A 23,959-nucleotide genomic window follows, 5' to 3' on the forward strand; every position below is an offset into this window, starting at 1 on the left:
GGCCGGGCGGTAGTGGCGCATGCCTTTAATCCCAGCACTTGGGAGGCAGAGGCAGGTGAATCTCTGTGAGTTCGAGGCCAGCCTGGTCTACAAGAGCTAGTTCCGGGACAGGCACAAAAGCTACAGAGAAACCCTGTCTCGAAAAACCAAAAAAAAAAAAAAAAAAAAAAAAAAAAAATATATATATATATATATATATATATATATGGCTGGGGAGATAGCACAGTGGGTAATGTGCCCAATTCACAACCATGAAGATCTGAGTTTAACCCCTAGGATATACATAAAAAACATGCCACGGGCGTGTGCACTTGAAATGCCAGTGACAATCCAATTCCTAGCACTCCTCTGACAGCTTAGAACCAGTTTTAACTCCAGTCCCAGAGGATTCAAATGCACGTAGTCAAATATATGCAAGCAAAACATTCATACAAATAAAATAAGACATTAACAAGACAACCAAAGAAGGAAACAGCACCTTAGGAGCAACACCCAAATTTGCCCTCTGGCCTGCGCACATGTGCATGTGTGCACACAGCTGTAACATGAAACACCGTGTAGACAACACTAACAGAAATATGAAACACGACAGCAGCCTTCTTTAACCTAACACCTTAGAAATGAAATCAAAGCACATCTGTCAGATGCTAATGGAAGCCAGAACCTTCTAGTGCCCACTCTGGCTATAACGGGCTATCTATAAGTTAACCAACAATGTTGTATCTGCAAACAAACTGCAACACCAAAACAAAATTCAGACTTTTCAGGTGACCATTTTAAGAAAGACAAAGTAGAAGAGAAAATCAGAGTTGAGGAAGACTACAGGAACACTTACGTGGTCGACAAATGGGATACAGTTCTGACTGAGTGACATAGGAGGCATAACCATCATCAAAGAAAATCAGAAATCTGCAGGGGAAATGGAAACGACAAAAAGATGTGGGGGTTATAGAATATTTTATATTACTATCTATTCTCTGAATCACAAACCTTCCAGTCTGTTTTTATTTCTACCCGTAGATTTTCCCTTATATCAACCACCTCTCCCTTTTCTGAAATATTTCTTTCTTCTGGGCATGGTGGCATACATTTAATCTCAGCACTCAGGAGGTAGAGGAAAGAGGATCCTTCTAAATTCCAGGACACTTTGTCTGAATAGAGAGTTACAGGTCAGCCAGGATTGCATGATACATTTTTTCCAATCCCAGCACTCAAGAGACAGTAGCAGGAAGCTTGTGAATTTGAGAACAATCTAGGATATATAAGAAGTGTGATGGCAGTCTGAGCTATGCACAGAGATGTCTTTAAAAAAAGAAAGAAAGAGCCAGGCGGTGGTGGCGCACGCCTTTAATCCCAGCACTTGGGAGGCAGAGGCAGGCGGATCTCTGTGAGTTTGAGGCCAGCCTGGTCTACAGAGCTAGTTCCAGGACAGGCTCCAAAACCACAGAGAAACCCTGTCTCGAAAAACCAAAAAAAAAAAAAAAAAAAGAAAAGAAAGAAAGAAAGAAAGAAAGAGAGAGAGAGACAGCAAGCCGGGGGGTGGTAGCACACGCCTTTAATCCCAGAATTTGGGGGGCAGAGGCAGGTGATGTCTGTAAATTCAAGGCCAGCCAGTCTACAAGGACTAATTCCAGGACAGGCTCCAAATCTACAGAGAAAACCTGACTCAAAAACAAAAACAAGAAACAACAGCCACAACAAAAAGAAAAATGAAAAAAAGAAAATATATGACATGGGAAGAGAGGAAGAGTTTCTGATTACAAAGGATGAGAACACAAAAGCTGGCAGGGAAATCTTGCCCATGGTTATGAATAGTGGGGTGCTGTGCTCCCAGCTCCCCTACAATCTACAAACCCACCCAGGTACCTGAGCTTGTTCTTGACGTTGGGGGTCTCAGCTACAATACCAGCATAAAGCCAGACCTGATTTCCGTCTTTGTATTTGGCCACCACTCGACTGCCCACGAACAGCTTGTCGGCAGGAGGGTGGTAATCGTAGGCAATATGGTTGCCGGACAGCAGACTCTTCCCTTTGTTGTCAAACTTCACTTTGTATTTCTTTCCTAGCCCTGGGTATAAGACAAACAGAATTAAAACAAAACAAACGACAACAACACAACTCTAAGACCTGGGTGCAATGTAGGAGATGAAAGAAAAGGCTTTGGGGAAAGGATCAGCAATGGAGACCCACAGGAGACTTTCCTTAGTCCGTCCTCTGGCTTGAACATACCAACAGTCTGGATGGCAATAAGGGTGCCTTTGTGCCACGTCTTGGTCCTCTTCTTGCCCAGAATTCTCATGTTGACTATCAGGTCCCCATCTTTGCTCAGTTCTCCAGACATCTGACCCAAGGTTCCTACGGACACACAGAGTTGTTATAAAGAGTGACGTCATAGGTTAGAGAAAGGAAAGGTCAAGAGGGCAGTACAGTAGGATGGGGTGCAGCTCAGCTGGTGGAGTGCTTACCTAGCATGCACAAAGCCCTGAATTTCAATCTAACTATGACATATACCCAACATAGTATTTCATGCCTAAAACCCAAGTATTCAGGTAGGGAAGGTAGGAGAATCAGAAGTTTAAGGTCATCCTCAGCAAAATATGAAGCTCAAGTCTAGCCTAGGATACAGAAGACACCATCACAAAGATCGTAGCATAGGAAATAAAGGAAACTGAGGTATCCTGCGACCACAAGATACTTTTGCTGAACCCTTGGACAAAGGCAGCAACACAAGACAAACTCAACTGTTTATGCTAATAACAGGAGAAACAGAACGCTGAATACAGAACATCCCCACGTTCACACCTAAAGGTATCCTTCGGCACACCCTACCAGCACGTCCTTACTAACAGCAATAGTAACAACAGTTACCAGCCTGAGCCACCACATCAAACAAGCTCAGGCCGACTGTGGACACCTCTCATCTCTGTAGCTACTCCTCAACACCAACCTTTGTGCAGATCCTGGGAAATGCTTTTCTTGTTGACAGCATCCATGAACTTTTGGACATCCTGAGCTGATTTTCTTAAGGCAGCCATAGCTTCACGGAGCTGTAGGAAAACAGAAGGGTTCAGGGATGCAGTTATCAGGAGTTAAGACACAATGAGAAAGCCAGGGACTTAGTGAGACAGAACTTGCTTAACATGTCCAGGGACCCCTGCTTCACATACCTAGTGCTGCAAATAAATAAAATAAAATAAAACAGGAAAAAGAATACTGACTATGAAGACTTGTCTTCAACAATCAAAACAGATTCAATTATATTTGGAGGTGCAGGGAGAGGCAACTTCTCAATTTTTCTGCATTCTTGCAATATCCACATGGGGCTTACTACATCATAGATACATTGAAACTAAACGAACTATATGCACAGGCCAAAATTATTCCTAGTTTCAAAAGCTACTTCTATTTTTTTTTTTTAAATAGGGTCACCTGAGCCAGGTGGTAATGGCGCACACCTTTAACGCCAGCACTAGGAAGGCAGAAGCAGGCATTTCTGAGTCTAAGTCCAGCCTGATCTATAGATTGAGTTTCAGGACAGCCAGGGCTACACTGAGAAACCCTGTGTCAAAAAAACAAAACAACAACAAAAAACAAACAAAAAAGAAAGGGTCAACTATATTCTAGGCCTGCCAAGAATTTACTAGGTAGCTGAGGATGACCTTGAACTTCTGGTCTTCCTGCCTCCATCTCCCAAGTGCTGGGATTATAGGTAGGTACCACAAATCTGATGGTGTAGTACTGGAACTGAACCAAGGCTTCCTGCATGCTAGGGCAAGCACTGTACCAGATGACCAACATTTACAGCCTATGAGTTCATATATATTCTTTTAAACAAGTAACTATGAATTTTTTAAGATAATTTTTAAAAACTTGTTTTAGATTTATTTATGTGTACTACATATGTGCTTGCTGAAGTCAGGACATTAGATCCCCTGGAACTGGAGTGATGGATAGTCATATAAGACATCATGGGAGCTGGGTGGTGGTGGTGCACACCTTTAATCCCAACACTCAGGAGGCAGAGGCAGGTGGATTTTTGTGAGTTTGCGGCCAGCCTGCTCTACAAGAGCTAGTTCCAGAAAAACAAAAAACAAAAAAAAAAACGGGATTATGGGAGTGATGAATAGTGAACCTAGGTCCTTTGCAAGAGCAGTGAGTGGTTTTTGTTTGTTTGTTGTTATTTTTGGTTGAGACAGGGTCTCTCCATGTAGAACTGGCTGTCCTAGAACCCACTCTGTAGACCAGGTTGGCCTTGAGCTCACAGAGATCCAGCTACCTCTGCCTCCCTAGTGTTGGGATTAAAGGTGTGCGTCACCACTGTCCGGTGCAGTGAGTGTTCTTAAACAGAGTTATGGTTTATTATTGTTATTGCTATTATTATTACTACTACTAGTAAAGTTTTTGAGACAGAGGCTCACTTTTATAACTCTAACAAGCCTGGAATTCTTTATGTAGATCAGGCTGGCCTCAAATCCATTGAGATCCACCTCTCCGCCTGCCTCTGCCGTCACAGAGCGGAGATTAAAGGTGTATGGGCTACTATACTCAGAAAACTTTACTGTTTTTAGTTATTACTATTTTGTTTTTTGAGACAGGGTATTTCTACACAGCCTGGAATTCACTATGTAGACCAAGTTGGCCTTGAACAGAGATCCACCTGCCTCTTGCCACCCCAGTGCTAGGATTAAAAGTATGTCCTACTAGGCCTGGCTTTAATTGGGTTTTATGTCTGTTTGTCTCTGTAAGTGAATGCCACTTGTATATAGGTGCCTGTATACCAAAAAAGGGCACTGACTCCCTTGTAGTTAAGGTACAGGCAGCTGGAAGCCTACCAACATGGTGCTGGGACTGAACTCAAGTCCTCTGCAAGAGCAGTATGCTCTCTTAAACCACTGAGACATTCCTCTTGGCCAATTTCATGTGTCTTAACTTCCTATAACCAACCCAACTAACCTTCTGGTCTTTTGGAGTTCTGCTTCCAGCATCACCTATGGAAGAAAAGAACTTTAATGAGTATACAGATATAAGTACCAGAATTTTCTTTTTTCTTTTTTCTTTTTTTGGTTTTTCAAGACAAAGTTTCTCTGTAGCTTTGGAGCCTGTCCCAGAACTCACTCTGTAGACCAGGCTGGCCTCAAATTCACAGAGCTCTGTCTGTCTCTGCCTCCTGAGTGCTGGGATTAAAGGCGTGTGCCACCACCACCTGGGAGTACTGGAATTTTCAATGAAGCAAGAACTGAATGAACTCAAATCATAAGTAGAAAAACATTATTGATAAAAGCAATTTAAAAGTCTGGGATGGCTGAGTGGTGGTGGAGAACATCTTTTCTTTCTTTTTTAGTTTTTTGAGAAAGGGTTTCTCTGTAGTTTTGAAGCCTATCCTGAACTTGCTGTTTAGACCAGGCTGGCCTTGAACTCACAGAAATCCACCTGTCTCTGCCTCCTGAGTGCTGGGATTAAAGACAAGTGCCACCGCTGCCCAGCTGTGGAGAACATCTTTAATCCCAGCAGAGGTAGGTGAAGCTCTATGAGTTCAAGGCCAGGCTGATTTACAGATGGAGTTCCAGGACAGCCAATGCTACACAGAGGGATCCTGTTTCAATAAAACAAAACAAGTGTGGGGAAGTAGCTCATTGGCAGAGTACTTACATAACATGGGTAAGGCCCTGGGTTCAATCCCCAGCACCAATAAGGAAAACAAATGTTCTAAATAAATAAATATATGAAGATATTGAAGGAAAGCAGTGCCTGGTGTCAAAACATATGAACTCAGCTACTTGAGAGACTGAGGCAAGAACATGAGAGTCTGCTGTGGCTACAAGATAAGAACTAAACCAGCCTGGGCAATTTAGACCCTGTCTCAAAATAGAGAGGTAAGACAGAAAGATAATGGAGTATTTAGGCCAGGCTAGTTTACACAGTGAGTTACACACCAACCAAGAACACATATGAATAAAAAAACCAAACCAAACAAAAAAACAAAAGTCTAAGACTAAAGAGCAGACTCTGTGATTAAAGGGAACAATTCTCTTTCAGAGGACCCAGTTTGGACCGTAGCACCCACATCAGCAGTTACAACCACTTATCACCACATCTCAGATCCGGTGACCTTTCCTGAGCTGCGTCCGGTTATACTCATATTCATATACTCATATACACATAGACAGACACATTTTTTAACACATAGTTAAAAAGAATAAAAATAAATCTCTAAAAGGCAAAACCCACTTTTAAACCCCCAAACCAACCAAACAAATAAGTAAACAGCAGGTGGGGGCACATTTTCTGGTAATATAGATGATGAGTCCCTGGGCTCAATTCCCAGTAGGAGACAGGGTAGTGAAAAAAGTCTAGAGAGAAAAGCAGTAAGCTCCTGCCAGTGCTTCCCTTTAGATGAAGCACAGAGACGGGTGGGGGTCTACAACACTCAAGGTATTCATCATCTATTTGAATTTTTCTTTCTTTTCTTTTTGAGACAGGTTTTGTCCGTGTAGCCCTGGCTGTCCTCAAACTCACAGAGATCCACCAGCCTCTGCCTCCCAAGTGCAGGAATTAAGGGTGTGCGCCACCATACCCCAGCCAAAAAACCAAATTCTTAATTAAGGTCCAATCCATGTGCATGTAATTCAGTGAATTTTAGTCCATTGATTAGACTGAGACACTATCATGCTGTATTTATTTTCAAAACATTCTCATCAGTCCAAAAGGAAACTTCATGCTCATTACCCATCATTCCTTTCCTCCACTTCCCCAGCCCCAGGCAACCAGAAATCTATAGTCTGTCTCCATGGATTTGCCTGTTTTAGACATTTCATATAAATGAGTCATATAACATCTGTGGTCTACACAGGTCCCTCTCTTATAGAACATGTCGGTACAATTTCATAGCTGAATAGCACCTCACTGTAAGCAGATACCTTGTATTCAGTTTACCCATTCCTCAACTCACCTGCTTCTACTATTTAGCAACTATGAATAATGCTAAAATAAATGTTTGTTTGCTTTTTTTTGTTTTTTTTAGAGTGAGGCTTCATGTAGCCCAGGCTGCTGTAGGATATTTGTTCATACTGTGTGAAGACGTGTTACTATGATTGATTTACTAAAGAGCTGAATGGCTAATAGCTAGGCAGGAAAGAATAGGCAGGACTTCCAGGGAGGGAAAGGAACTCAGGGTTAGAACTTAGGTGGACAGGAAATGCCACCAAGACCTGGAGGAGAGGTAAAGAGTCATGTGGCAGAATGCAGATTAATAGAAACAGGTTAATTTAAGTTATAAGAGCTAGTTAGGAACAAGCCTAAGCTAAAGACCAACTATTCATAATTAGTAAGTCTCTGTGTCATTATTTGGGGGCTGGCAATCCAAAGAAAGTCTAACAAGAGAGTCAAATAATACCAGGCTGGCCTGGTATTTAGTATGTAAGTGGAAGCTGCCCTTGACCCTACAATCTTTATTGCATTGCTTCCTGAGTGCTGGTTTTAGAGGCACGTAATACAGTTAAAAAGTGGTTTTGATTTTCATGTCACCCATGATGAGTGATGCTGAGAAATCTTCTCATGTATTTATTACCATTTACAAATCTAGGAAAACCAGATGCTATGGCATACATGTGTAACCTCAGGTTTAATAGAGAGGCAGAAAGATCAGGAATTTAAAGTCATGTTTAGCTACACATTAAGTTCTAGGCCTGCTTGGGTTACAAAAGACCCTGTCTCGAAACAAGGAACCCCCACAACAAATAAAATCAACATCAAGCTGGGCTGTGGTGGCATACACCTTTAATTCCAACACTCAGGGAGGCAGAGGCAGGTGGATCTCTGTGAGTTTGAGGCCAGCCTGATCTACAGAGTGAGTTCCAGGACAGCCAGAGATACACAGAGAAACCCTGTCTCAAAAAACCAAAAAATAAATAAATAAAAAGAACTCCAAAGAATCCATTAAAAGCCTTCGCCCTTCTCCACTTTTGAGACAGGGTCTCAGTTTGTTGTGCTGGCTGGCCTAGAACTTGCTATGCAGACTAGGCAGTCTTTTTTTATTTTTCTCTCTCTCAAGACAGGGCTTCTCTGTGTAACAGTCCTAGCTGTCCTGGAACTTGCTCTTGTAAACGAGGTTGGCCTGGGACTTAGAAATATCCACCTGCCTCCCAGGTGCTGGGATTAAAGGCGTGCACCACCACTGCCCAGCTAGAGATTTATTTATTCATTCATTTATTTAATGTATATGAGCGCTGTATCTGTATGTATGTCTTTATGACAGAAGAGGGCATCAGATCCAACTTTTAGATGGTTATGAGCCACCACCATGTGGTTGATGGGAACTGAACTCAGGAACTCTGGAAGAGCAGCCAGTGCTCTTAACTGCTGAGCCATCTCTTCAGCTAAACTGTCTTTAAACTAAGAGATTCACCTATCTCTACTTGCCAAGTGCTGAGATATTCAGCCTCCAAAATCTAAAATTATTTCCCTTGTTATATTAATTTCTATATTCTAGGTAATAGGAGACTTTTCAACTTTCGTCTCTGCTTTTGAGATGACCTCACTCTGCCACCACGGCTATCCTGAAACTGTTGCGAGATATTTGACTATATTATGTAACGTATGTTACTGTGATTGGTTTAATAAAAAGCTAAATGCCCAATAGCTAGGCAGGAGGTATAGGTGGGACTTGAGGATAGAGAGAGCTCTGAGAAGAAGAAAGGGGGAATCGCCAGCTGGACGCAGAGGAAGCAGGACATGCAGGAGAGGTAAACGTCACATGGCAGTATAAACGAACAGAAATGAGTTAAGTTGTAAGAGCGAGTTAGAGACAAGCCTAAGCTAAGGCAGTTTCCATAATTAATAAGAAGTCTCGTGTCATTATTTGAGAGGTGGCTGATGGGACAGAGAAAGACTCATTTCAGTAATCCTTCTGCCTGAAGTCTCCAGAAAGACAAAAAACAAAAGCAAACCCTGTGAGCAACAACACTGGTAAATACAGGGAGCCTGGAATTCTCATACCTCAACTGTGTATGTCATGTATGTCAGTCAAGCATTCTACCACTGAGCTATTTCCATCATTTGTGAGAATGGAAACTGATCTAACTGCTCTGAAAAACTATGGCAATTTTGCCTAATAAGACAAACATACGTTTACTAAAATGCCCACAAAAACACTGAAACAAAAACATTCAAAGCAGCATCATTCATGACATCCCAAACTAGAAAGAGTCCAAATGTAGCACAACTCTACAGCAGTTGATGCAGAGACTGCTAACTGTTCAAAGCAATTAGAATACCCTAAATGGGACGGCTATAAGCATCCCCAAGCCCACAAGTCAGGACAACCTTGCAGAAGAGGGGGTGGATAAGGAGGAATGCTGGGAAAAGTTGTCTTCTGGATGGCACAGGGAGGACTCACAGCAGCTCTGGTGTCACCCGCCCATGATGCACAGAAGATCAAGTCAGTCAACATTCCAGCAAGGATGAGGGAGGGGCACTAGGTCCCACCCCTCCCTGAGGAACTATTGGCAATTAAATGCTGCTGGGGGAGGGAGAGCAATTCTTCTTCAGGGATGTATGTAGCCACTGGTAAGTTGCCCATGATCCAGTAAAGAACCCCACACTCATGCACGTGTAAGCAACTCTAATTAAACTCAGTGGATTAGAAAATAAAAATTAAAAAACAAAACAAAACATGAAAGTTGAAAGAAAGTTGGGAAGATGAAAGACTGTAGATAGTATGGGAAACAGTTAAGAGCGGGAGAGTGAGGACAGGCTGTGGTTTAATCCCAGCATTTAGGGTGCACAGGCAACAGGATCTCAGTGAGTTCAAGGCCAGCCTGGTCTACCAACTGAGTTCAAAGACAGCCAGGACTGTTATAAAGAGAAACACTGTCCTGAAAAACAAAACAAAACACAAAGTCTGGGGGTGGTACAAGCCTGTAAACCCAGCACTTGGGTGGCAGAGACAGGTTGGTCTCTGTTGAGTTCAAGGCCAGCGTGGTCTACAAAACAAGTTCCAGGACAGCCAGGGCTGTTACACAGGGAAATCCTGTCTTGAAAAACCAAAAAAAGAAAAGAAAAAGAAAAAAGAAAAAAATAAAAGAGGGGAAAATGGAATGAATAATGAAAATCTGGCACACATATGTAAATGGAATATTATTCAATTCTAAAGAAGCATAAAATCACAATGTTTTCAGGAAAACGGAGGGATTGGTGATCCAAGACAAAAATGACAATAAACACAACACACCAACCCGAATATAGATAGGATGAGAGTTCATGCATCTGTCAGGTTACGCATGCCCACTGGGATTGCGCATGCACAGCATACGCACACGGATGACGCTGCAGTCTACAGCACTGGCCTGCTGCTGGCATGCAGGTTTCTCAATAGGTTTGGCATGGACAAGATCTATGAAGGCCAAGTGGAGGGAACTGGAGATGAATACAATATGAAAAGCCTGTTGCCTTTACTTGTTATCTGGGTACAAGTCTTGCCCCAAGTACAACTGGCAATAAAGTTTTTGGGTCCCTGAAGGGAGCTGTGAATAGAGGCTTGTCTTCTCCTCACTGTACCAAACAATTTCCTAAGTATGATTCCGAAAGCAAGTCAATGCAGAAGTACATGAGAAGACAGCATGGTCAGAATATTACACACTACAGGAATTACCTAATGAAGACAAAGATGCTTACAAGAAACAGGTCTCTCAGTTCATAAAGAACACTGCACTCCAGACATGATGGAGGAGATTTGTAAAAAAGCTCATGCTGTTACCCGAGAGAATCCAGCCAATGAGAAGAAGCCCATGAGAGAAGTTAAAAGGTGAAACTGTCCCAAAATGTCTGTTGCCCAGAGGAAAGACTGAGTTGCTCAAAAGAGGGCAAGTTTCCTAAGAGCTCAGGAACAGGCTGTTGAAAGCTAAAGCAATTATCTATGAAGATTTCTTTTCATAAGACAATAAAGTTACTCACTGACTAAGCAGGAAAAAAAGCCAACGAATGAATAATGAAAATCTGGTATATATGTAAATGGAATATTATTCAACTAAAGAAAAATGAAATCACAACACTTTCAAGAAAATGGACAGACTTAAAATGGGTATTAAGTGAGGCCATTAAATCTCAGAAAGGTAAACATTCCTTTTACATATTTGGATCTTTGCCTATAATGTATACACACGTATATGTAAACAAATGTACATACAACTTAACATGTAGAAAGAAGAACAGAAAAGGGTAACACTGGGTGATGAGGAAGAATGGAATGCAGGTAAAAGACACAGAAAAGGGCATAAGGCTAGCCTTTTCTTTCTTTTTTTTTTTAAAGATTTATTTATTATGTATACAACATTCTGCCTCCATGTATGCCCGCACACCAGAAGAGGGCGCCAGATCTCATTACAGATGGTTGTGAGCCACCATGTGGTTGCTGGGAATCGAACTCAGGACCTCTGGAAGAGCAGCCAGTGCTCTTAACCACTGAGCCATCTCTCCAGCCCCTTTTCTTTTCTTTTTGAGACAAGGTTTCTCAGCGCAACTCTGACTGTCCTGGAACTTACTTTGTAGACCAGGTTTGCCTTGAACTCAGAGATCCACCTGCCTCTGCCACCTGCCTCTAAAGTGTTGGGATTAAAGGCATGCATGACCACAAATGGATAAGGCTAACTTTTTCTACTTTGAACTCTGCCACAGAATTTTTGGGTTTTGTTTTGTGTGTGTATGTGGTCTTAAGTGTACAAAAGTACAACTGAGAGTGTGAGAGAGTGTGTGTGGTCTTAAGTATATAAAAGAGTAATTGAAGCCAGGTATGGCACACATGTCTTTAATCCCAGCACTCAGGAGGAAGAGGTAGGCAAATTTCTAAGTTTGAGGCCAGTCTTGCCTACACACTGACTTCTAGGCCAGCCAGGGCTACTAGTGATATTCTGTCTCAAAAGAAAGTCATTGACAGTCAAAGTGCAAAATCCAAAATGAAGCTTCACAGCTTCAGAATGGCTAGCTGTTCTACTGTACAGAAGTTCACATATAGACTTTTGGTCTGGGCTGTGTTGATCTAGCTGCAGGATGATTTTTATTTGCATGTTCTTTACAATAAAGTGACCCTTATTTTTTAAAAATTAAGTGACAGGCTGGGCGGTGGTGGCGCATACCTTTGATCCCAGCACTCGGGAAGCAGAGGCAGGTGAACATCTGTGAGTTTGAGGCCAGCCTGGTCTACAAGAGCTAGTTCCAGGACAGGCACCAAAGCTACAGAGAAACCCTGTACCCCCCCCCCCCAATTAAGTGACAGTATACACATTGCATGATTGTAGTTATATTTATCTATAAGTGACAAAAGTAGAAAGAAGGCACGATCAGTGGTTGTTAGGGGTGACCATGGAAACTTAGTAAAAGGAATATTTTGAAGTGATAACAAATTTTCTAAACTTGGATTACTATATAAATGTACTAAAACTCAAATCACATAGTTAATATGTCTATGTTTTATGCTATGTGAATAATACCTTAATGAAATCTCACATAACAGAAATCCCAGCAATCAGGAGGCCCTTAATAGAAAAATAAAAACAAAACAACCTCCCCCAAACCGCACAACAACTAAGAAACAAACAAAAAACAAAAAACAACCAACTGCTATGGAGTCAATGCTAAATTTGCCTACTGAGGGAAGTCATGAGCCACACATAAATTTGGTGTGTTAGCCACGTCTGTAACCATAGCACTTAGAAAGCAGAAGTATCGCTACAAGGCTGAGGCTAGTATGCTCTATATGGTGAGTTCCACACCAGCCAGATACAGTAAATTCTTAGCTCAAAATAATAGTAGAGAGATGATTCAATGCATGAAGTGTTTACAATACAAGTCCCAAGTCCTGAAGTTTGAATCCTCAGTACCAAACCTGCAATCCCAGTACCCACAAAACAGAGATACACTGTTAGCTGGCTATCTACACATGCTAGAGTTGGCAAGCTCCAAGTCCAGTGAGACCTTGCGTCCATTATAAAGTGAAGGAAGAAAGCTGTAGACCTATGAAGTCTCATGCTTGAACATCTGCAAACATACATGTACTCACACACTCAAACATGCCCATGTGTACATATACTGTGACCACTAATGGGAAATCGACAAAATTTGTAAAAAGGGAATTATTTTGACTGTGTAGTGGTGGAAGATCCTGCCCACGAGGGTGGTCACCATTCCCTAGACTTCATAAAGAGAGAAAGAGAGTTAGCTAGCTTAAGCAGCAGCGCATGAGGCATCCTCTTTATCTCCAGACTTCAGATACAATGAGACCAGATGTTTTAGGCTCCTGCCACTGTAAATCTTCACCATGATGGGCCATGATCTGGAAATAATCATTAGAAAAAGCTCTTTCCCTTCAATTAATTTTGTCAGAATATTTTATGATAGTTACAGAAAAAGAAATTAAGACACAGGTAAACCACACACAAACACATGGGGGGGGGATAGAAAATATACCTTATCTGAAATTGGAAAAGGAAGCAATCAGGATATAGCACACAGGGAATATTTATGGTGCTAATAATACTTGCTTTTTCTACAATAAATGTGCCAGGCAATGTAGTATATGGAGTTGTTGACAATATGGTTCCTTATTTTCTACCTGCTCATCTCATATTTCAGCTTTTATTCTAAGAAATTTCTTTCTTTCTTTTTTTGTTTTTTGTTTTTTTTTTTTTTTTTTGGTTTTTCGAGACAGGGTTTCTCTGTGGTTTTGGAGCCTGTCCTCCTGTCCTGGAACTAGCTCTTGTAGACCAGGCTGGCCTTGAACTCCCAGAGATTCGCCTGGCCCTGCCTCCCGAGTGCTGGGATTAAAGGCGCGCGCCACCACCGCCCGGCTTTTTTTGGTGTTTTTGAGAAAGGCTCTCACTGTTTAGCTCTGTGGTTCTGGAACTGACATCTGCCAGCCTCTGCCTCCTGAGTGCTGGGACTAAAGTGTATGCCACCATGCCTGGTCCATTCTCATTCTCTCTCTCTCTCTCTCGGTTTTTTTTCGAGACAGGGTTTCTCTGTGTAGCTCTGGCTATCCTGGAACTCTGTGAACCAGGATGATCTCAAACTCACAGAGGTCGGCCTGCCTCTGTCTCCCAAGTGTTGGTATTAAAGGTATGTGCCACCATCGCCCAGCTTTCTAAGAATTTTTCTAACTAAAGTTTCATCATTTACCTGAATCAATACTGAGGACATCATCATCTTCATCAGGAATCTCAATTACTTCTGTAGGCTGGGAAGATTCATCCTCGGAGCTACTGTCATGATACTGCAGTCCCAACTTAGAGTAGAAATCCTTCACCAGAGACTCACAGTTAATCACTGCCCTAATATTGGAACACACAGAGAAGATCAAAGCCAGTGGAGAAGTAAGGTTTGGAGCATTAGCATTCATCCACATTTATGCAATGTCAAGCCTAGGAGCTCACACCTATGATCCTGGTACTTAGGAGCCTCAAGTACCAGAACTGCCTAAGTTTGAGGTCAGCGTAAGACAATACAGTGAGCTCAGGGCCAGCAAGGCCTACAGAGTGAGAAACCTTTAAAAACATGAGTAACAACACAGTATCAAGAATATAGACTATTTGCCATACATGTTCCAAAGTATCTATTTATGCTTTTTCCATAACGTTTCTTGTTTCCAAGCAATTACTACATGAAATAATTAATTTGTTAGAGTCGTATCTTTCTACCTGCTGAAAGTTAGAAGACCCAGCACTAATTATTTATGTGGATTTGGGAACTAAGAATAAGGTTTTAGGGGCTGGAGAGATGGCTCAGTGGTTAAGAGTACTGATTGTACTTCCAGAGGACCTGGGTTCAATTCCTAGCACACATATGGCAGCTAACGACTGTCCATAACTCCAAGATCTGACACCCTCATACAGAGATATACATGCAGGCAAAATACCAATGTATGTAAAATAAATAAATTATTAAAAAAGAAAAAAGAAAAAGAATAAGGTTTTAAATAGTGGCATAATTTCACCAGGCAGGAAGGCACACACCTTCACATTTAATCTCAGGGGCAAAGGCAGGTGGATCTCTGTAAATTCCAGGCCAGCCTGGTCTATAAAGTGAGTTAAAAAGCAGCTAGAGCTATGTAAAGAGACTCTGTATCAAAAATAAGCAAACAAGCTGAGCAGTGGTGGTGCACGCCTTTACTCTCAGCACTCAGGAGACAGAGGCAGGAGGATCTCTATGAGTGATCCTCTGCTGAGGTTTGTCTGGACTACAGAGTGAGTTCCAGAACAACCAAGAGAAACTTTGTCTCAAAAACAAAAACAAACAAAAGAAAAAAAGGAAAACAAACAAACAAATAAATACTGGCATCAGTTTCAACTAGTTCCTCCACAAAAGCTCTCCCCAAGTGTAATACTAACACCATCTACTTGGTGATCTGAAACAGACATTCTGGAAGGATTATGAATTTATTAATGTTTCTCAGTTAAAGACAGCAAGCTGAGAGGTTGAGGATATAGCTCAGCTGGCAGAATGATTGCCGAGCCCTTGTTGTATTGGTGCTATTCCAATACAACACAAACAGGGCATGCTGGCCCACACCTACATCCCAGAACTCAGGATGTAAGAGGATGATCAGGAAGGTCGAGATCTGCTCAGCCACCATCAAATTCAACGCCACACACTGGTATTGGTGAGACCCTAACAAAACAACCACAAAAAGTTGGGTGCTTTAATTGCAGCACTTGGGAAGCAGGGCTAGGGCAAATTTCTGCAAGTTTGAGGCCAGTTAAGTCTAGATATTGAGATCTTGTCTCACAAGGAAAAGAAAAACAGAGCTGGGTAGTGGTGGCGAATGCTTTTAGTCCCAGCACTTGGGAGGCACAGGCAGGAAGATCTCTGTGAGTTCGAGGCCAGCACGGTCTACAAAGTGAGTTCCAGAACAGCCAGGACTGTTACACAGAGAAAACCTGTATCTAAACAGCACCCCCTCCCCCCAAAAAAAGAGAAACAGAAAACAGCAAATCCACAATCCTTACTTCCTGGTGATCTTACTAAGGAAACAAAGTTTAGCAGAGAAGGAAGACAAAAGAATTCAAAAGCTTTTAACTTGCTTATTACTGACCAAATACACAGGGGAAAAGTTCATGCTGCTACGCTGCCCTATAAACCCTGAAGAAGTGTGAGGTCCCACATGACTGAACTAGGTCACGAAAAACCACCCCAACAAGCCTGCAAATGCACATTGGCTACCACAATCCCAGAGAACTTAGACAACAATGCAGACACTAAGAGAGACTTACATAGATCTAATCTACATGGGAAGTAGAAAAAGACAAGATTTCCAGAGTAAATTGGGAGCATGGGGGGACCTTGTGGGGGCTGGAGGGGGGAGGGGAGAGGCAGGGAGGGGAGCAGAGAAAAATGTAGAGCTCAATAAATATCAATAAAAAATGTATAAAAAACATAAAAACAAAAAGAATGGAAAAAGCGCACACTGGCTTCTGCTTCCACGAGTCCTTACCTGGACACATCGTCATATACCTGGTCAACATAAGCCACCTCAGACTCCTTCTGCAGCACCAACGTCTCCAGCTCTGCCAGCTGCTTCTTGCGCTGCTGTATACAGTCCATCTTCTCCAGTTCTTCATCAATTAAATGACGAAGTTCCTCCATAGAGATACCCAGCTCCTCAACCACTGCCTGCTGCAGCTCAGCAATGTCATCAGAGTCAGCTGCAGCTGTTGCTGCGTCCAAACTAATGCACCCTGGGAGGGAGGACATGGTTTTGCCCTGTGGGGAATAAGAAACGAGCATGACTCCCACCTCAACTCACAATTTCAATCTCGGAAGAAAACGCACTCTATCCTGCAACCTCTTAGTCACACAGTCTGTTCTCTCTCCTCCTCCTCCCGAATGTGACCCGGAGATTTTTCTGGGGAAACTCACCTGCTCATATAGAATAACGGGCCTGAATAAGATCTACCAACATGCAACAGGGAGCTGGCAAAATAGTGTTTCAGGAAACTGAAGAGCTTACCTACAAAGTAAGGTATTTCTGTATTTCTATGAGACAACGTGTTCTTTAACTAATAGGATGACTCTGTCTCGACTCTGCGTCTAATCTAAGTGCCACGGCCACCTGCAGACAGCGGATCGTAATTAACTAATTCCATCTTGGGTTCTTTCTCACGTTACTTGGCTTCCCTGTGGAAAGTAGCTTCTACGACCAGGCAGGGGGATGGCTGCGTTGAGGAAGGGGTTCTCAGCGGCACCAGGCCCCGGATTCCATGCCCAGCAGAAAGCAAAGGAAGACAGACAAGGTCTCCCTGCGTGAAGAGAGCAAAGCCTGCAGCGAAGGCGACCACTCACACCCACGCTCCAGGAACCGCGCGCACGGGGCTCGGCGGCCCGCAGCCCCGGCCTCACACCCGCTCGGCCCCGCCCCCGGCCTTCTCCGCCCTCCGCCGAGTCTCCTCGCACAGCCGCGGGCTCCCACGAGAAAAGCAGCCCGGGTCCGCCTCAGCCTCCCTCAGTCCGTCCTCCCCACAACGCCGCTCCTCACCACAGGGCTGCGTCTCTCCACACGGACCCCAGATTTCGACGCCAGGGCTCGGCCTCGCCTACAAACACAAAAACCGCTGCGAGCGACAACGGGGGTGGGGAGGCAGCGTGAGGGAGACAAGGTTTTGGGAAAACTAAAGGAAAGCCCGGAAGCAATGTCGAGCGCACTTCCGGCTACGGTAGGCCGAAGGGGTCAAATTTCACAGCCTAGCGTCGCGGGATCGGCAGGAACTGTTTGGGCCGAGCGGGCTTTGTCAAGAATGTTTACTGAAGCTCCTCCCCAACTAGCGGCCGAAAATACTTTGTTTTGAAGATATTTTTTTAGTTATAAAACTGCCATTTATTGCAAAATTAATGCATGTTCACTTCAGAAAGTATGAAAAATACAAACAACTAGGAAAAGATCACAATTCCACCACTGAGATTGTATGGTCTTTGGTCTGTCACACATCTTTAATGTGTGTCTGTGTGATACACAAAGGGACTCGCATCTTCTCATTTTGTGTTTAAATTTTGTGTGATGGGTGTCCCCTCCCCCCAAGCATGTTTCTCACGCTCCCTAGGTCATGTTTCACCCTCTTCTCTCACCATAGTCTCATGTTTAATGCCTGTTTTGTGTGTCGTCTTTAAGACCCTGAAGATCTTGAATCAGCATTTCCTTAAGAGTTTCCTTTGGTTGGGTGGTGGCGCACGCCTTTAATCCTAGCACTTGGGAAGCAGAGGCAGGCGTATCTCTGTGAGTTCGAGGCCAGCTTGGTCTACAGAGCAAGTGCCAGCCAGACTCCAAAGCTACACAGAGAAACCCTATCTAGAAAAAAAAAAAGTTTTCCTTTGATTTTATTTTTTTTCCTCCTCTTGTGGAAATATTTTTCTACTCAACTTTGAATGCAAGCACTTCCAGTACAGATCCGACCAGGAAACCCCACCCCTTTTTCATCCTCAGGGATTGAACAGCCCTAAAGATAAATTGCCAAATTCAAGTAGATGGTTCTCTCTTTCCACTGCCCTCATAACCCTGCCTGTGTTATGCCCAGATCCAAGAAGTCCCTCAAAAACCAGCAAGGAGAACGAGTCCTGTATGTGAAAGCAAAGAGCCTTTCTTTATTTTATTTTATTTTTTTAATTTTTATTTATTATGTATACATATTCTGTCTGCGTGTATGCCTGCAGGCCAGAAGAGGGCACCAGACATCATCACAGATGGTTGTAAGCCACCATGTGGTTGCTGGGATTTGAACTCAGGACCTTTGGAAGAGCAGGCAATGCTCTTAACCACTGAGCCATCTCTCCAGCCCGAAACTTTTTTTTTTTTTTGGATTTTTGAGACAGGGTTTCTCTGTAGCTTTTTAGTTCCTGTCCTGGCACTAGCTCTTGTAGACCAGGCTGGCCTCGAACTCACAGAGATCCGCCTGCCTCTGCCTCCCGAGTGCTGGGATTAAAGGCGTGCGCCACCACCGCCTGGCCCTTTCTTTATTTTAAACAAGTTTGCAAACACTGTCTCTCTGCATGTCCAACCTATCTGAATAATTGGAGAGTCCCAAACTCAGTTAGAGTTGGGTTTTTATAAGTAGTAAAGGTGGGAGCAAGGGATTTCTAAGGTTCAGGACTCCTGAACGGCTGACATTTGTCTAGGGGTGTCCTGGTGAGTGTGCTGGCAGGTGATCCTATCTACAACAGTTGGAAAGTTAGGAATTTCCTTTGGATGGTCTGGGTTCTTCGGTGATGCCTGGTTTTAGGAATTTTTCCTAATGCGCGAGTTCTCTGCCAAAGCAAAAATCCCATCAAGCCAAATCACAACAAGTCAAATTAAGAAATATCTAGGTTTAATGGGATTCTTGTGCTCTCGGGTAGCCCTGAGGGGGAACCGGGAGGCCACAAAGGTGACCATCCTCCAAATTCATGCATTCCAGATCCTGACCCCTCCCCTAGGGAGGTTAGGGTATTTAAGTGAGCTGCCAGAGGAGAAACACCTGGTCTCTTTCCTCTCTCCCCTGTGGTAGCTTTCACAAACTCCCAGTTGTAATGGAAAAATTAAAAATGCTGCAGGATCCCCAGCGGCGGCTGGCAGCAAAAACGCTGCAGGTCCCTAAGCAGTGGCAGCGGGCCATGTGGCAGCAGGCAGTGGGCCCTGAGAGCAGCCAGTCCCAGGCAGGGATGTCTGCAGGTCCCCGAGCGGTGGCTGGTCTAGGGCAGGGAGACACGGAGAGGAGACACGTGGTAGCGGGTGACAGAGACATGGATAGGAACACCATGCAGAGTGAGGTTGGATATTTATTTAGTGGGTTATGGAAGGGAAGGAGGAGAAGGAGAAAAGCAGAGAGAGAAAGACAGAGAGAGGGAGGGAGAGGGACGGAGGGAGAGACAGAGGGGAAAGGGGAGAAGTGGAGAGAGGCAGAAGCTGCCTCTTTGAGAGGGAGATGGAAAAGAGAAGGAACTCAGGCTGGAAGCTAAAGATCAGCCTGTCTCAGCAGAAGGGGGAGGGAGTGGGCATGGCTTGTTTCTTAAAGGACAGAACAGATCATTACATACCTATCCCTTTTTTATAATAAAAAGGCAGGAGGTTAGGTACCACAGGTTAAAGGAATTGGGGCGGTGGTTTCTCAAGACTTCTTCCTGCTTATTTGTTGTATCGGTGTAAATAAATGCAATGCAGATATTAAAGAATATTTACCACTTTAATGATAAACTTACAGAACCGAAGTTCCCGCGTAGCACAGGAGGTAGGAAGGAAAAAGGGAGCGTGCAGCCTTCGCACGCTCGATTTATCTGTCCACAAACCCCGCCCCCTAAAGGGGCTGACTTAACCCTACATCTCCCCCTTTTGTCTAAATAAGACAGAACGAAACCAAATATAACTATAAACAATAATAACAAATGATAAATATAACAAACAATATTGAAAACAAAAGTTTTGATAGACATTCTATCTCAACGAGTCTAAATAATGTAGAGAGTAACTACAATTAAATAATCTTCAACTCCATCAAAGATCTGAGAAGGGAAAAAATATTACTTAACAAATGAGAGATATCCAAAATGTGCAACAAATGACAGAGACAACTGACTACCTAGGCAATCACCCAAAGTCTCATTTGCAATGTTGAGTCAACCAACTTTGGCTAAGGCCTAACATAACTGACATACCATTATCAAATGCAAGGAACTTTCTTAGAATTATCTTACCCTGTCTTGGCAAGATAAGACAATCCTGTTTCATATCTTAGTCAGTAGTTGAGGTATGGGCTTTTCTTAACCCAAAGGCCAGTTCTGCCAAGAAGACAAGCTCCCAGTGGAGTGTCTTTGGTGCTCAATGATCTGTCGGGAGTAGAGTGGTGTTGCCAGGAGTAATTGTGTCTTGTTGACACAGAATTCTAGGTTAGATTAAAGGCCATTTTCTACAGCTCTTCAAAGAGGCTGAAGATTATACTATCTATACTAAAAATAATCTCTATGTATCTAAAAGACCTGATTAACCTAAGAATAAATATGACAAACATATAATTCTCTATATCTATCTAATTTGAAAACTAAGAGAATAAACAACTGTGCAATAAGAAGACAATGATCTTCACCTGCAAACAATGTCATTACATATCAAATGTAAACAATGTTATTACATAAATAGTATCAGAGGTAGAAATGTACATTGTGATATGATAGATGTATCCATACAATATAAGCATACTCTTATACAAAAATAGAGGTAGGAACACTCACATTCAATATATCAATATACAAGAAACAGTACCAATATAATTTTCTAAAAACAGTAAGTCACAAATACCAATCATCCCATCAAACCAGTTAATCCCCCCCCTTTTTTTGAATATACTCCTAATTCCATACAATATCTCCCCATCCCCTCAACCCTAAACCAACCACTAAAAGATGTCCCTAACCCCGTGGGCAAACTCTGTTGGGAGAGGGGACGTCGTCCTCTTAGATTGCTTCTAGCTGACATGGGGGCGACATTCTTCTTAGGGGCCCCTGTGAAAGCAAATGATGGTAAAATTCCCAAATTAATCTTTGACCTAAGAAAATTATAACAAGTCTCTGAGCGTTTTGAGAAGGTCCGGCCAGAGTGTTGTCAAAAATGTGCATCATTCGAAATTGTCTCCTGCAGTTGGTATCAAAAAACAGGTCTAATATTAGCGCTTAAAAAAAATTCATGATGTCATAAAAACTAGATTGAGTTGATGTTGTGGGGCCCCATCTTCATCCTGTAAACTTCAAAGATTACTGTAGGAAAATACGTTGCTTGTTATGGGAAATTTAAACATTAACAACAAGGACATATACTGACATATAAAGAAAGACACAGATATGAGGAAAGGCAAAGAAAGCTTATCAAGTATAAAATTATTCTTATTCTGTCCCATTTCATGGCTCCTGACCTGAGACAGAAACTCTGAAATATCCCTTATTAACAGGCTTGGAATTGAAGAGGGACTGAGCCATAGTCCAACTCCAAAACCAGCTCTACACATTTATAAAGAAGTGTTCAATAAAACATATAAATATATATAAAAAATCAATACTTACAATATGTATAGAATTTTATTGTTGATGTTTAGTGGGTCGTAACTATTTTCCATCCATCAGTAATTAAATATTCAGGGTCCCTTAAATTCTTTGGAGATGAGTATTTTCCTGTGGGGATAAGAAAAGAACCCTGCCCCCAACCTATCTGTAATCCTTACCATCTGAATGCCGGTCATCCTTGTGAATGAATTGTTATTTATCTTTTCCAAGTGACTTCTCTTCTTCAAACCGAACCATTATTAATTTTGACGGTATCCATAGTTTTTCCTCACCTGTGGAGATAAGAGCAAAACCCCTTCCCCAACGCAGCACATCTCCTGGCTTCCATTGTGAAGTCAGCACATCCTTGAAATAAACTGGTTGATTTAGTTCAGCAGACTTTTCCATTATCCAATGTCTTTCTGCAGCTGTTGTTCCCTTCTCATTAGCGTTGAGAAAATTCAAGGTTAACAAAGCATTATGTAACCTATTTCTGGGGGTGTTTTTCACCCCTTTCTGTTTGTTCAACATATCCTTTATAGTTCGATTTGATCTTTCTATGACTGCTTGACCTGTAGGATTGTATGGTATACCTGTAACATGCTTGATATTGTAATAATCAAAAAACCGTTTCATTTTCCTAGAGACATAAGCAGGACCATTATCTGTCTTTATTTGTGTAGGTATACCCATGATAGCCATGACTTCTAATAAATGAGTGATTACTGAATCAGCTTTTTCTGAACTTAAAGCAGTTGCCCACTGAAAGCCTGAATAAGTGTCAATGGTGTGATGAACATACTTCAATTTGCCAAATTCTGCAAAGTGGAACACATCCATCTGCCAGATTTCATTCCTATGGGTGCCCTTCAGATTAGCCCCTGCTGGCAGTGGCGTTTGGTTATAGAAAGAGCAGGGCATTTCTTCACAATCTCCTTAGCTTGTTGCCATGTAATAGAAAACTCTTTCTTCAAACCGTTGCTATTAACAAGATGTTTTTTATGAAAATCAGAGGCTTGTAGCACACTACCAATCAATAATTGATCAATTTCTGCATTACCTTGTGCTAGAGGACCTGGAAGACCCGTATGGGATCGGATGTGTGTTGTGTACATAGGGCAAGGCCTGTTCCTGATCAAATCTTGAACCTGGATAAACAATGAGGTAAGTTCTGTATCATCAGGTATAAATTCAGCAGTTTCAATATGTAAAATAACTCTTTCTGCGTATTGTGAATCAGTAACTATATTAATAGGTTCTTTAAAATCTCTTAGTACCATAAGAATGGCATATAATTCTGCCTTCTGGACAGAATCATAAGGACTTTGTTCCACCTTACCCAAGTCTTCTGATTTGTAACCTGCCTTCCCTGATTTATTGGCATCAGTATAGAATGTACGGGCTCCAGTTATTGGAGCATCACAGACGATTCGAGGAAGGTTCCAAGAAGTTCTCTTTATGAAGTTAAGCCGCTTGCTTTTTGGATAGTTGTTATTAATGTCTCCCAAAAAATTAGTACAAGCTCTATGCCATGGTTCATTATCTTCCCATAATTTCTTTATTTCATCAGCACTGAAAGGCACTATAATTTCTGCTGGGTCTATGCCTGCTAGTTGACGAAGTCTCAGCTTGCCTTTTATAATTAACTCAGAGACTTTTTCCATGTAAGTTTTCAGTTTCTTACTTGGTTTATGTGGTAAAAAGATCCATTCCAAGATAATATCATCTATCTGCATTAAAATTGCTGTAGGAGAAATCTTTGATGGTAATATGACGAGAATACAATCGAGCTCTGGATTCACTCTGTCCACATGTGCCTGTTGTAATTTCTCCTCAATCATTGTCAGTTCCTTTTCTGCTTCAGCTGTTAATTCTCTAGGACTGTTTAAATCTTTATCACCATCCAAGGTTTTGTTCAAAT

The 23,959-nt window shown here is 42.4% G+C and overlaps 1 protein-coding gene and 1 pseudogene across 4 annotated transcripts in view; one reads left to right on the top strand and one right to left on the bottom strand.

Annotated features, from left to right (window-relative positions):
- The window catches only part of LOC121437839 (histone-lysine N-methyltransferase SETDB1), a 35,323-nt gene extending 17,672 nt beyond the window's left edge, over positions 1-17,651 (bottom strand). The window contains exons 1-9 of one of the 4 annotated variants that reach the window (XM_041637908.1): positions 17,519-17,646; positions 16,994-17,282; positions 16,478-16,746; positions 14,167-14,318; positions 4,954-4,988; positions 2,948-3,047; positions 2,230-2,355; positions 1,867-2,068; positions 836-909 (exon numbers count right to left, since the gene is read on the bottom strand). In XM_041637908.1, the coding sequence (XP_041493842.1) occupies positions 836-909; positions 1,867-2,068; positions 2,230-2,355; positions 2,948-3,047; positions 4,954-4,988; positions 14,167-14,318; positions 16,478-16,737 (949 nt within the window). In that variant the 5' untranslated portion in view covers positions 16,738-16,746; positions 16,994-17,282; positions 17,519-17,646. Of the gene's footprint in view, positions 1-835; positions 910-1,866; positions 2,069-2,229; positions 2,356-2,947; positions 3,048-4,953; positions 4,989-14,166; positions 14,319-16,477; positions 16,747-16,902; positions 16,946-16,993; positions 17,471-17,518 lie in introns of those variants that run through there. The other 3 variants (XM_041637906.1, XM_041637907.1, XM_041637909.1) reach the window with 3 other exon arrangements.
- LOC121437755 lies at positions 10,278-10,901 on the top strand (annotated as a pseudogene).
- Positions 17,652-23,959: the final 6,308 nt, after the last annotated feature.

The sequence above is a fragment of the Microtus oregoni genome, unplaced genomic scaffold, assembly GCF_018167655.1.
Source record: "Microtus oregoni isolate MIOR12 unplaced genomic scaffold, Mior012 000054F_ref0000373, whole genome shotgun sequence".
In the NCBI taxonomy this organism is placed as follows: Eukaryota; Metazoa; Chordata; class Mammalia; order Rodentia; family Cricetidae; genus Microtus; species Microtus oregoni.